At 41.4% G+C, this 14,659-nt stretch overlaps 1 protein-coding gene across 1 annotated transcript in view; it reads left to right on the top strand.

Moving 5' to 3' along the window:
- The window catches only part of stab1 (stabilin 1), a 68,260-nt gene that overhangs the window by 19,514 nt on the left and 34,087 nt on the right, over nt 1–14,659 (top strand). The window contains exons 22-42 of the mRNA XM_020611175.1: nt 853–1,039; nt 2,262–2,355; nt 2,911–3,069; nt 3,650–3,745; nt 4,544–4,639; nt 4,763–4,810; nt 5,055–5,188; nt 5,364–5,475; nt 5,872–5,949; nt 6,444–6,545; nt 6,736–6,840; nt 7,192–7,326; nt 9,184–9,312; nt 9,492–9,545; nt 10,367–10,480; nt 11,002–11,197; nt 12,490–12,585; nt 12,679–12,724; nt 13,186–13,265; nt 14,009–14,134; nt 14,426–14,499. Of these exons, the coding sequence (XP_020466831.1) occupies nt 853–1,039; nt 2,262–2,355; nt 2,911–3,069; nt 3,650–3,745; nt 4,544–4,639; nt 4,763–4,810; nt 5,055–5,188; nt 5,364–5,475; nt 5,872–5,949; nt 6,444–6,545; nt 6,736–6,840; nt 7,192–7,326; nt 9,184–9,312; nt 9,492–9,545; nt 10,367–10,480; nt 11,002–11,197; nt 12,490–12,585; nt 12,679–12,724; nt 13,186–13,265; nt 14,009–14,134; nt 14,426–14,499 (2,261 nt within the window). The remainder of the gene's footprint in view (nt 1–852; nt 1,040–2,261; nt 2,356–2,910; nt 3,070–3,649; nt 3,746–4,543; nt 4,640–4,762; nt 4,811–5,054; nt 5,189–5,363; nt 5,476–5,871; nt 5,950–6,443; nt 6,546–6,735; nt 6,841–7,191; nt 7,327–9,183; nt 9,313–9,491; nt 9,546–10,366; nt 10,481–11,001; nt 11,198–12,489; nt 12,586–12,678; nt 12,725–13,185; nt 13,266–14,008; nt 14,135–14,425; nt 14,500–14,659) is intronic.

Below are 14,659 nucleotides of genomic sequence, written 5' to 3'. Positions count from 1 at the left end.
AGGAATGCCTCTGTATACAGTAGATGCAGTGTAGTTTGACAACAGCACAGACAAACTACAGCCTCCAAAATGATCACACAGTTGAATCAACATCTCACAAGAACAGTTTCAACAAAAACTGAACATTCATGGAGGATTTATTGCAGGACCGTTGGATTTGACTGACTTATTTTTAGATAGGTGTTTCTAATGAGCTGCCAACTGACTATATCTGTCTTTGTTGGCCAGTGCACAAATATGATTACAATCCATGTTTGTCTTCCTGGGCTACATGAAATTCAAACTGTTTGGTAACAGAAAAGCCACAGCAAAATTTATTTATGCTTTTTGTCAGTTTAGTTATGACAGCAGTGATCCATAAGAGATGGGGAACAATGGTTTAGTGTAACTTTAGCCACTGTTATCCCAAAGATAGAGGAGACAGGCCGTGAGTGTATTAAAAAAGGCTGTCGGTCACTATGGGAAGATCATGTTCCTGTCTTTGAGAGGAAGATACATTTATATCGTTTCAGCATCTGGTTAGGATGCATCTCAAACTACCTCCAAAAGGGGTTTGACTGGATATCAGTTTGTCTTGAATACTTCTTGGGTACATTCATACTTACCTTTTCTGAGGTCAGATGGCTGTCTGATTTGTCAGACACATGAAGAAACTGTGTCTGTAAATGGGTCAGAGAGAGATCCAGTCAGAGACTGGATGAGGATCTCTTTCATTTTTACTCTTCCAACAGTTAATTATCATCCATGAGTCCCATATTAGCTAATTTTATAGTGTGTACATTTGCCCACTGTATCTTTAACTTTAAATATACCACAAAGTTTACTACCAGATGTGTGTGTGTTTGTTTTCAGAGTGTCGCTGTGTCCACGGTGTGTGTGATAACCGTCCAGGCAGTGGTGGTTTGTGTCGGAGAGGATCTTGTATAGAGGGATACACTGGAGAAAACTGTGACAATACGGCCATGCCCTGCAACTCTGACGGTCTGCAGCAACACTGTCACATCCATGCTTACTGTACACACACAGGACTGCACACTGTGTAAGATGCAACTACTACTACATCTAATTTGATTCATTATTTAAAGTCCTTTTAACTTGGAGATTTGTTTTTCTTATTTTTTAACCCCTCCACTGCAACTAATGTAGTTGCATAGTTTGTCACTAACAGGCTGCTCTCATGTTCCTCTGCTGAACGAGGTGCATCTATGTTTGCCCCACTGAAATCTTTCAGACATGGACAGGCAGAGAAAATCTGTGACACCACAGACCTTACACTCAGTCATGGTTCACCTGTAAATAGCCACAGATTTCAGGAGTGTGCTGAGAAACCTGAAACCTCTAGTCTCAGAGCAGACAGAACTTCTTAGTGACCAGAAGTGGGAGCACAGGTTTTATGTGTTGACCGCAAATACACTGGGTAGAGTTTACTACTTATTTACTATTTAACATTAGTTTATATAAGAGACATATTGTTGTTGCAACATTACGCTTGGCTTCCTGTCAGTAGCCTAGCTGAGTGCTAACGGTTAGCCTGCTGCTAATAACACAGTCTCCCTGTTACTAGATTATGTTTTGGATCAACTGAGAAAACAAAAAGATACAGAGGACTTTCTGTTGATGTAATTTTGTGATGTATAAAATTTCCATTCTTGGTGTAGGGTTATGGTATGTGGTGAGGGAACGCAGGCTCATAAAAGTTCCACTCCTTTCTCTCATCTGTGTTATCTCACAGGTGGATCCTCCCACTGTCGATTGTAAATCCCATCCAAGTGTCATGGAGTCACCAATTGCTTGTAGTTTCGTTCTTCACTAATGGCTTTTAAACTAAACATAATAAAAACTTGTTCGCATTGAGACGTTCCTGGAATGTTAAATGTGGATAAGGTCTGGCAGACCAAAGATCTGACTGATCCCGTTATCTTGGAGGTCCTGCTTTGGTTTTGGGGTGTGTGAGGTGCTGACTGGCATGTGGCCTTTGTTCCATCTCCAATCCTACACCCACATGTCTGCTGCTAGCTGTTGTCCACTGGTTATGGATCACCAGTTGTACTGTGAGCTGAAACCCCACCCTGATTCTTTTTAAACGATTTAAAGGAGGATTCCCAAATTCTTCAGTGGTTCTCTGCAAAATAAACAGAATTTATCAGGAGGGGTTCGGGAGCCTGCGTCACTCCTCCATTACCTCAACAGCTGCTGAGTTTGTTCAACATATAATTACTGTGTGTGTGTGTGTGTGTGTGTGTATGTGTGTGTTGCACCAGGTGTGTGTGTAGGGATGGATATGAGGGCGATGGTCACTCCTGTTCTCCTATAAACCCCTGCCTGAAGAGTAACCGAGGAGGCTGCCACACTAATGTAAGACTGTTGTTATGTGTGTGTGCAAATGTTGTCTAACTGGTTCTTACTATTTTAGATACCCTCCCCCCCTTTTATTAATCTGCAAACCCCTCTCCCCAACTCCTCTCCCCAGTATTTCAAAATAATAAGAGCACTATTCGCTTGGTACGAATCTTCTCATCATTAACCAATAATAATAAAATAGAAATAGTGTAATCCTGTTTTCTCCCATGCTGATGTCATAATGAATCTGGCCACCCAGTAGACATCTGCTCAAAACATCAGTGGTCATTGTGTCTGGAATCAGCTCTGTTCATACATCAGCAAAATCACATAGCACTGATTAACTCACAGGTTTTGTGCTGTGGGTCATCATCAAAGGATTTAATATTTAAACTTGGTTTACCCTACTGTCTCTTTTTAATACATGTTGTATATCTGCACTATTGGTTGTTTCTGTTCATTGTCATCAGTGCCAGCTTGATTGTTTTAAGGCCTGCATGCAAACCAGATTTCCCCTGGTATAAATAAAGCTGAAGTTCAGTCTCTCTCTCCCTCTCTCTCTTTCTGTAGGCAGAGTGCGTTTATGTGGGTCCAGGTAATGTGTCGTGTGTGTGTGCCGGGGGTTGGACAGGTGACGGCAAAATGTGTGTGGAGATTAACAATTGCCTGCTGGAGAGTCCAAGACCCTGCAGCCCCAACGCTGACTGTTACTACGTTGGACCCGGATCGGTCTGTTACTAACAGCTGAAGATGGATGATAAGCTGTTATTAACAGTTACTAATAATATTTAGACTATCTGTTCCCTCCCAGTCCTCCCTGCCTTTCTAAAGGGCAACAGACACTGGCAGCTTTGTTTTCACTTTTCTGTCCCACACTTGTTTTAACAGATGTCCCAGCCCATGTCAGCTCAGAGAAACTGCCACACTACTCCTCGACTATCGAGCCCTTTTCAGACATTGCCGGCTTCATCAATCTGTTAAAGTGACGGCTTTCATAGCACTTTTACATTAATGTTCCTAACTAGGGATACACCAGTTCATTGGCGGAGATTGGACATGGTCAGTTAAAGTGTGATTGGCCGGTGGTCACTCTGAGATATCCGATTGACCAGAGGGATCATTCTGAAATGAATTAATGATTAATGAATTGATTAATGAAAAAGAGTACATGTCTGAAAGGTGCTTTAGTCTCTTCTCTCTTTTTTTAATCTCCTACTGTGAATATAATGAATTCAGAAGTTTCTAATCAGCTGCCTGACTGTACATATTGTAAAAGACTGTTGAGAACTGTTTATCTGTTTGTCTGCAGAGTCGGTGTGAGTGTAAAAAAGGTTATATGGGTAACGGGATCGTGTGTGACCTCATCAACCCCTGCCTCACAAATAACGGAGGCTGCCATGACCTGGTACATGCACACACATGGAAAGTATTTACTAACTTGAAATTCGCCATCTCTAACAGCACATCGGCACAACTTTCTAAATAAGCTTCAGTGTTAATTAAATTACTTTAAATGCTTACCTCTGAATCCAAACAAACATAAACACAGAGTAAGACCTCTGTTGCTGAGATTTCTGCCTCCACCATAATAGTGGTGGACGGCTTGTGGTGCTAATAACACCAGAAGAATCATAGTGTAAACAATGTCCTGATCTGCTCTCTGTAGAGATAAATACACTGAACAGTCGTATAAATGCAACACTTTTGTGTTTGCCCCCATTTCTCTAAAATGTGCAGCCTAAGGCACACCTGTGCAATAATCATGCTGTCTAATCAGCATCTTCATATGCCACACCTGTGCGGTGGATGGATTATCTCGGCAAAGGAGAAGTGCTCTCTAACAATATTTGAGAGAAATAGGTCTTTTGTGTACATAGAAAAAGTCGTAGATCTTTGAGTTCAGCTTATGAAAAATGGGGGCAAACACAAAAGTGTTGCATTTATAAATGACTGTTCAGTGTAGTTTATGGTCATCCACTGTTAAATAGGAGTTTTCAACTTTTAAAGAGAAAATGTGGTGAAGCTTTTAAAATGGCATTTTCAGACTTTCACTACAACTTCGGCTTCTTTTCCATGTGAAGTCTGGGTGTCCAATGTGCTTATTTGTGTTATGAGTGACAACTTCTCCATAGAGAGAGAATTGGCCACTGTTGTACCACTACTGTGGTAGGTTTTGTCATCCCTGTCTGTTGTACTCTGTCAGGCGAAGTGTGAGCTGAAAGAGGCCGACACTCACACCTGTACCTGTCCTGATGGCTACATGGGAAATGGAGTCACCTGCTATGGCTCCTTACTGGATGTAAATATTCAGACCTCATTAGAAGTGACATGCTGATTCGTCTCCAGTGCAAAGTTTGACTAAATACCATAATAACTGTGTGTGTGTGTGTGTGTGTGTGTGTGTGTGTGTATACATTTGTAGGAGCTGGACATGAACCCAAAGTTCTTCAGCTTCTTCCAGTTGATGCAGGTGTGTAAGAACTAACTTGGATGGTTACTGTACTTCATAGTGTAACTGCTACACAACGTTCAGACTGAATTTATCTTGGTGACTGAACTAACTTCAGCTCTTTCCGGTTATTAATAAAAGGATCTAGTCTTAAACAGCTGAAACAGCCTGCTGGCATGGAACTGTTATAAATATTGAGAAAGTAGTAATCTGGCTGGTAAGAGGACTCTGAGAATAACATATTTATGTGTATTTGTGCTGTTAGAAGTACAATCACTTCTCTGAGGACCTGAGTGGGAACCTCACAGTGTTGGTTCCGTCCAGAGAAGCTCTGAAGAACATAACTTCTGCTCAGGTCTCGTTCTGGGCCAGCCGACACCACCTGCCTCACTTCCTGCGGTGACTTACCTCCTCACTTTGATCACAACACTGTAACACACACAGACACACTCTTCACCTTTAGAACATTTGACTCGATAGATCACAGATCCTTCATCCACTATCTCTCCGGAGCCTGTTGTGAATTTGTGTTCCTTGAAATGAGTCACAACTATTTTGTGTCCTCTGGTTGCAGGGCCCACTACCTACCAGGACACTACGCTGTAGAAGATCTGGAAAGACTGGTGGGCAGCAGGGTGCAGACCCTGCACCCCCCCACCTCCTGGGAAATCAGCAGCAGCAGCATGGTAAGAGTGGGGTGATTGCGACGACTGGTCAGTTTTGTGTTGAAAATTCTCCATGTTTAAACAGCATCTAGGTACTCGTGGGGTGGGGAGGAAGTCGGTGGGTGTGTGCAGACCCGATGCCCATGATTGGTTAAATGTCAGCATCTTCACACATCAGCTATTAGCATTACAAGCACATGTGACACATCCTCTGTTCAGGTGTGTGTGTGTGAGCACAGCTTTGCCCTCGTCTGAACAGAAACAGACAAGGAAAAAAAATACATCGTAAAGTAAAGCTGATTGGTCCACATCAGCCCTTGAGGCTATGCTGGGTTGACAGATTTGGAAAGTATGGGGTGTACTGCTTGTTAGGTTCAGTGAAAACGCAGCTGTAGTTAACTGTTGTTTTTTTACCAGGCGATTCGCATCGGAAACGCCTCCATCCTCACCCCCAACCTGCTTGCAATCAATGGCTACTTGCACATCATAGACCAGGTAAGAGGCAGCGCCTTATCAGCCAGCAAGTCGAGAAGAGCGAACGACATGATGGTGATTTAACTATTTTTGGACTTACAAGTAAAAGAGCTACGTTGTCATAATAGTGGTGCTACAGGAAAGATCACTAGATTGTTGAATGGTAACATCCACAGTAACTTGAGTCATGTTTAAAACAACTTTATTGTTAAAGCCCAAGTGAAAGTGCATTAATTGTCCTGATTTATGAATGAATAGTAATCTGTGTGTGAGGTATCATTTTGAGAGGGTTTTGATCAAACTCTGCAGGAATTTGGGTTGGTTACTCAAAATTGGTAGATCAGGAGGTGGATGACGAGGGGGAAATGACTAAAATGGACCTCACACACAATATAAAATAGACAGTTTGAGGGTCTTTTGTGGGTAAAGTGAATGGCCTTTCTGTCCCCAGCAAATGTCTAATGAACTGAGCTCTGTGTGTTTGTTTATTCGTTTGTCTTTCTGGGTTTGGTCAGGTTCTTGCCCCATCCATCTCGGATCTTCCCACTGAGCCCCCCACCCTAATGGCCTTCCTGAACACCACCAACAATTTCACTCTGTTCAGACAGTACGCTCTGGTGAGATATGTTTATCTGTCATGTTTTAATGCATGTGTGTGTTTAGGCTTAATGTTTTTATTTTCTTAGGGTAACTTTTTTTATATTTTCATGTTATATTTGAGTCAGTGCCACAAATGGCTCCCTCGGTTCTGTACCAGAGTCAAATTCCTTGTGTGTACCATAAGTTAAAATCTGTGCTTTCTCACAGATGTACAACCTGTCAGAGAATTTGGGTGTGTTGGATTTCACCATCCTGCTGCCAACAGACGATGCCATCAGGCAGCACCTCAGCAGGACTAACTCCTCCCTCCTGGTGGGTCCTAATGATGTGAGCCAGTGCATAGACTGCAACTGATCTGGAAACATCATTATCATGACATCCAGCATGTTATTCTCGCTGACACCGCTCCCTCTCCTCATTCACCTCATTCAACCCCTCCTTCTGCCTCATCCTGTCATGCCGTCACTGTACCTTTTATACAGAATGGTGGAAAACCACAGTAAAACTCCTGAATTGGATGGGCAGCGTAAAAGGGGGGCTAGTGAACACAACAGCAGATAGCAAATCAGAGATGTGGGTGATGATTTTCAATAAACCAGAATGATGCTTTAACCCTCTTCTCCCTGTTTATCTCTATGTGTATCTCTGTATTTCTCTGTCCAGGAATCTGATGTGTTCAATTACCATGTAGTTCCCAATGAGCTGCTGTTCCCGGACCGCCTGGGTGATGTCATGTTGAAAAGCACTCTGCTCGGAAGAGACTACCAGGTCCAGTTCCACTTAAACAACAACAACCAGGTAACAATAACTGGACCAATCGTAAGCATCGTAGTCCTGAGGCCAACTTTCCAAAGCTTTCTCACACAAGATCATTGAAGATTTGTGTGTTAGTTTAAGGACCACGCTGCTGCTTTTGATTTGTTATCAGTTGATTAATTTCCTTCCTTTGAGGCAGCCATAGGTTTCAGTTCAATTTTTTCTGTATGTGAGCCATCCCTCAATTTTCAGACACAATAATGAGCAAAGTATTTTGGTATGTACACCTACTAGCACAATTTGCTGACCTAACAGTTTACATATAATGTTCCAGGAGTTGTTCAGCAGCGGAAATCAAACATTCTGTACACACACAGCCTCACAACAACAAACATAATATACAAATAGAGGCAAACATAACCCAAATGAAAGAAAATCTACATATGCTTCCATTTATACTAGTTAAGGCATATTGTATAAAGTATAATATGAAGTTTTAGTCATCTTTTCTCCTACTGCGTATTTAGAAAGCATAAAAACATTATCAAACAGGTATCCCCATCGTGTTGTGTTAATCGGTCCCAGTCATTTAAACAACTTTTTGTGGTAAGTTATTTTTTGTGTAACTTGCAGTTTCATTTTTAAATATTTCCCTGGTGGTGTGTTCAGGGATCTTTTGACATCTGAAATCTGCCAATCAGCAAAATTAATACAAGAAACAAATTGCTCACATAGCCTTTTCTTTCACGCCAGCACTTTGAGACAGTAATCCATGCATTTATTACATCACGCTTGGATTACTGTAACGCTCTTTATGTCGGAGTCAGCCAGTCATCACTGGCTCGTCTACAATTGGTTCAGAATGCGGCTGCCCGTCTCTTGGCTGGGGTGCATTCAAGGGAGCATATAACTCCTATTTTGGCATCCCTTCATTGGTTTCCAGTGTCTTTCAGGATTCATTTTAAGATTCTTTTATTTGTTTTTAAGTCTTTGAATGGTCTTGCTCCATTGTATCTTGCTGAGCTTTTATTTCCTTATAGTCCCTCCCGGTGCCTCAGATCAGCTGACCAGCTCTTGCTGGAGGTACCGAGGGCCAGGCATAAACTCATAGTTTTGTTAGTATAGTATTTTGTTATTTCGCTATGTTGGTTCTTTTATGTTATTTTATTGGTATTTTAATATTGTAGTTGTCATGTTTTTAGATGTTTTGAATTGTATCTTATGTTAAGCACTTTGTTGGCCTCGGCTGTGTTAAAGTGCTTTATAAATAAAGTTGAGTTGAGTACATTGCTTTTTAAAAATATACTGTATATAGTATATATCTGCTTATCATTTATCTTCTGGGTTTGATTTCATGACAGTGATTGTCAATAAAATTCTTCTTCAGCAGAATAAAGGCTTGAAAATTGTTGCTCACAGCTGGACTATCAGGGGATGACAGAAAATTTTATCTTCCTAAATTTTGACTGTCATGGATTATCTCTGGTTTCAAGCAGGTTTCAAGCCTCTGAAAGGTAATTTAATTGAAATTATTTGAGACCACTGACTCACCTGGAGAGAAGAAAATTTATCTAAAAACTGATGGGATGATTTGGAAGATGATGCACTTTTTTGTGAAGAATAAAATATTTGCAACTAATGTGCTAAAACATGCAAGCACACCAGGTTGGTCTTTTGATGATGTGTACTTGTAGATCTTTAAAATAATACAAAAAAACTGCACACAGAGCTTCCATAAGCTTCCATCAGTGTAACTGATGTTTCAACCACAGCTGGTATTTTTCAAGATCTTATGATGTGGCATGTTGCCATGACCAGCTCTGCTCTTCCTCTTGATTCTATGTGGAAATCTTTACCAACCAAGCAGAGTTACTAGTTTTTCCTCCTCTCATCCTACAGACAGTTGTGAATGATGTTCCTCTTGACGGCAGTTTCATTGAGACGCAGTACGGAGTCATCATGGTTCTCCCTCAGGTCCTCAAAGTTCGCCACAACAGATGTAGCAAGCAGGTCTTCCTGCAAAAAAATGTAAGAATGGATTGAGTCATGGGTGGATGAATGAAAGGCTGTGAATTAATAAATGGAAAGCAGCATAGATGGACGAATGAATGGATGGGTGGACAAAAAGATAAGCGAGTGGACTGACAGGTTGATTGATGTGTGTCCCAGTTATTCCTGCCCCTCTCCCTCTCTCTCGCTGTCTCCAGGGAAGGTGTTCAGACTGTGATGGACCACCTCGCTGTCTCTTGAACTATGCACCAGTAAGAAAGCTGTTAAATTTTTAGGGGGTCGACGCCATAAAATGAACACCTGTGCAACATTATACAAAAACTCAACCTCCAGCCTCAGAAGGGACCTCAGAATCTAATCTACTGTCATATGCTTACAAAATGAGGATTGAGAGCAGTAGATTAGATTTAATCGCACTGTGTTGTACAGGTGCTGATGGTCTTACTTGCACAGCACACAGTTGAGTTGTGAATTTACTATTGAGCAAGTCCATTACTTGTATGTCAGGATTAGGAGTGAATGGGCACCCCAGTGGCTGAACGGTTACAGAGCTGCGCACCATGTACACATTCACAGTGTGTGCATTGTTGGCAGTTTGAGTCCGACCGCTGACATTTATTGCAGGTCTCCCCCTTTCTCTGTGTCTCCTTTGTTTCCTGTCCACCTCTCCATGACCCACTAGCTAATAAAGGCAGAATGTGCCTGAAAAAAATACTTAAAAAAGATTTAAAGGGGTAACAGTTCTGAAATTGAAATGTGTCCACTGTCTTGATGCAGGTACAGGCTGTTGCGCTCTCATTACGTTACTAAAGTAACAAAATATATTTTTTATTTCACATTGTAACACATGTAAATCACAAAATGATTATTCTATTTAAAGTTAGGGCAAAAACGATACCAAAAACAAAGTGTAAACCAAAATGTGGATTTGGAGAATTGTTGCGCCCTTAGTCAGAATGGAGCTTATTTACGTGCAGCCCTCAATCTGTCTCACTCATTCGATAGGTTCCTGTGTTTTCTTACAGCTCTCAGTTTGGGTTTCAGCTGTTGTTTCTTACGTGTTCTACTGCAGATCAAGAAACGATTTCCAGCCAACATGGTGCCTAACTGTAGATACAGGAAGCGGGTTGGATCCAGGAGGAAGTCAGTGCAAGGCTGTGTCATCAAATGTCTTCAGCCTACCATGGTTTGCTGATACTACTCCTAGGACTTAAGTTCTACTTTTCTTGTTACCAGTACCTAAACTAGTGCTAGTATTATTGCTCTGACTGCAAATACTACTACTATACTAATGCCTGCTATGGGTAGCTGGCGTTCTACTGGTAGTGGCAGTAGTTAGTACTAGCTGCTACGATACTACTTCTGCTAATACTATACTAAAACTTCTTTTAGACATACATCTCTTTACATAAATACAGTAGCAAAAATAACTCCCACATCACTTTTATTTAAATGTGGTCACCATAATCTTACTAGGTCAAACCTAAAATTTTTAAAACACCAACACGCATTGTAAATTTTAAGACAAACTTAATTGAATTAAATGTGTCACTCACATTAATGTAAATGCTATGGTGGCAGACATTAAATACACATCTTGTACTTGTTATCAGACAGTGTAGAAAATCTTAATGCGCCTTTAACAAGCTGATGATGTTAAGCGATGATGATGATGATGATAATAATAATGACACGTCTGTCCTGCAGGATCAGTCTTGTTGCCCTGGTTACTACGGCCACGAGTGCTTCAAATGCCCCGGAGATGTCGGCAGCTGGTGCTCCAATCACGGGGAGTGTCAGGATGGTAACCATGGCAATGGGGAGTGCCATTGCTACGAGGGTTTCCATGGTACCGCATGCGAGGACTGTGAGCCTGGACGATACGGAGTTAACTGCACCGCAATGGAGCGACACACACACACACACACACACACACACTTCCTGACAGAAATACAACTGAACACACAAACGTTGTTTGGCATGATGTGTTTCAGCCACCAGGGGGTGTTACTTAATCCATCCATCCATTATCTATACTGCTTATTCCTGAATAGGGTCACAGGGTGTTACTTAATCAAACTGACCAAAACACAGACTTGCTAAAGCATTATCAGAACCTCATGAAAGCTATAGGTGTTGAATTCTGAAAAAAAATTGTTCTTTTAATCTTTAAGACAATTTTATTGCCCGGTGCACTAGTAATCATGATTTGGCTTAAAATGTGTTGCTGCTTTTCAGACTGCCTGATAGTGGATACTAAAGCCATCTGTATGAAGTCCTAGAAAATGCAGGAAAAAGAAAATGAATCAGGGTAACATTATGTGAAAGAGGACATGCAACAGAGGAGCAAACAAAGCTCAGCTGCCTGAGATGGGCAATTGTGTAATTAGCAATAGAGGTAATGTTAGCATGAGCAAAACCACAAGCATTTAACAGAGTTTGAAACCAATGGACTTGGTATGTCACAGATTCAGGTGTTGTTTATGAAGTTTGCACTGTCACTGGAATGTGCTGAACTGGTTCCTGTATGTCTCTTCTCTGCCTGAAATGTCATACGCAAAACTGAGTGCATAAGTAATGACTGTTGGTCAACACACCTGAGAGATGAACAAACCCAAGTGGCTAACCAACTTGCAATACTAAAAATAAAACATAGCCAGACTGACTATTATGCTAATACGGTTGTGAGGCTAAAAATCTTAACTGAAAGCAGCTAAGAAACCTGCAATAATAAACCTGGAATGCTAACAAATTGGCAAGACTAGCAAACCTTCAATGCTAACATGCTGGTAAGGCTAACAAACCGCAAGACTAACAAATGTACAATGCCAAAACCCTTGTAACACTAACAAACTCACAAGGCTAATGAAGCTACAATTCCAGCAAACCTTCAAGGCTGACAAACCTGAGAAACCACATACGATGCTAACAAAGCTATGATGCCAATATGTTTGAAAGGCTAAAAATATTACAAGCCTAACAAACCAGTGAAAGCTGTGATGCTAACAAACTACACAAACCAACTTACAGCTTCCACAAAACTATGCCGCCAATAATCAACAAAGCTATGACGCTTTTGGATGATAAGAAGCTGTAGCTTCATCTCTGAGGGAATGTGTCATATTTTTAACGTAACAGATTAAGCCACTGAGAAAGCAATGTTGTCACAGTTTAATCTTTGCATCTGTGTTGCAGAGTGTGTGTGTGACCATGGGAAATGTGAGGACGGTCTGGCAGGAAGTGGCAGGTGTGTGTGTTACAAGGGTTGGAAAGGAGCCTCCTGCTCTGTAGGTAAGACACATAGAAATACACAGAGACATTGTAACCACACTTGATATAATTTCTCTAATCTATTATCACCTGAAATCTTTGTGTGTGTCTCAGAGATCAAGGATGATGCCTGTGGAGGTGTGTGTGACGAGAATGCCAAGTAAGTCTTCCTGTTGTTGTGTGCACAGCTATATTGTCTATCTGAATCGAAAACCACTGCATTTTGGAGGAGCTGCAAATTTACCCAAAAAAATCAAAACAGCCAACCTGGCTGTCTGACACCACTGACTAATTACCATTGCACGTATTTTGTGTGTTGGACAAATACAGTATCTAATGACAATTATTATACCTAATATTACAGACTCAAATTATCTTGCAAAAGGGTCAAAGCCATGGTCCTCAGCTTGTGGACCAAGACACTTTAAGCAGCAAATGCAGAAATATAATAAAAATATATAAAAATATAATAAGAGAATGTATGCTGCATGGGAGCAGCATGTGCAACAAAAGCAAAAGTAATGCAACAAAGTCATGATGTCATTGTTGGGCACTGTGCAACAAAAAAGTGTTAACTGTTTAACAAAAAATGAGAATTGAGCACTTTGTCCTTTTCTGCAGCTGTATAACAGGGCCACAGGGATCTGCTGCAGCCTGTGTGTGTGTAGCTGGATATGAAGGCAATGGCACCTACTGCAATGGTACACACACACACACACACACACACACATTTTACATAAATTTCCTGGGGACCTGCCAGTAGCCTCATTTCTAACCACTACTTACTTAAACTTAACCTAACCCTAAGTCATCACTATAAGGCCAAGTGAGAGGGGACCTCACTGCAGACAAGATGGCAGATTGCAACCAAGTTCTGCGAACCATCAACCTCGCCTGGAAGATGTCAGTTTATTCTGGAAGTCAGGTTACAGTAAGGCTACAGTTAATGTTAACTCATTCCCCTAATCCCATCTTTAACTCTACCTGCAGCTGTAAACCTGCTGAGGTGAATTCTGGCTAATATCCCACTGAGGTTAGCAGTTTGCCATCATGTCTTTAACCAGGTACTCTCGGGCTGAGGTCCCACAACGTGTGTAAACAGGTTTCAGTCACTTCAGAGGACTTGACATCAACTTAGATTAATTTCCTGGAGACTGTCGCTAACCTTAACAATAACCCCTACTTGCCTCAACCTAACATTTAACCACAACTAAATGTCTACCCCAACACTTATCCAAATCTGAACCTAAACCTGATTCTGACCTTACCCCTAAAACCAAGGCTTAACACTCAAACCCTTTGAAGGTGTGAGGACTGCCTAAAATGTCTTCACTTTCCCAACATGTCCTCACTTTGGTCTCAAACCGGTCCTCTCAATGTACAGCCATACCAGTACACATGTTATCTCACTGTCTCACATGTGACTGTTTTCCTTCTCTCTCAGAGCTGGACTTGTGCAGCAGGTCTAATGGTGGATGTTCAGGGTTTGCCACCTGTATGAAGGTCTCAGCAGGGCAAAGGACCTGTACCTGTCTAAAGGGTTACACTGGAGATGGGGTCGTCTGCCTGGGTTTGTAGTCCTGACCTTTGACCTCTGACTCCACACCCCAAGCCTGAAGCCACTTACCAACACCTGGAAAACCCTTCAAATATGTGAAATTTTCTGAAATTAAGCCCTTAAAAGGTCCTAAATATGTTTCAAGGGTTTAATTTCAGTTAGCACAAAGACTGTAAACAGGAAACTGCTAGCCTGGCCCCATCAAAGAAAAACAACACACCTTCTAACAACACTAAACACGTCTGATTTACATGTTTTATATGTCAGAAAATTTTATTTATATCCTGGTGTGTGTGTTCACAGAGGTTGATGGCTGCCTGGTCAACAATGGAGGCTGCCACCCGTCAGCAAACTGCTTCAGAACAGGCCCCAACACTGTAAGACATAACGTACTGCAGTAGAATGTCAGATTTATTTGGTGCATAATGTAAGAGTTTCAGGAGGGTCTCATTTTAGTGAGGCCCAAATAGCATCTTCAGTTTATTTTTCTTTTTTTTTTTACAATCTTGTTATTTTTATCGGGTTCGTCATCATTCC

The sequence above is a fragment of the Monopterus albus genome, unplaced genomic scaffold (genome assembly GCF_001952655.1).
Source record: "Monopterus albus unplaced genomic scaffold, M_albus_1.0 scaffold110.1, whole genome shotgun sequence".
NCBI lineage: Eukaryota > Metazoa > Chordata > Actinopteri > Synbranchiformes > Synbranchidae > Monopterus > Monopterus albus.
This window is presented reverse-complemented; position numbering and strand designations above follow the sequence as displayed.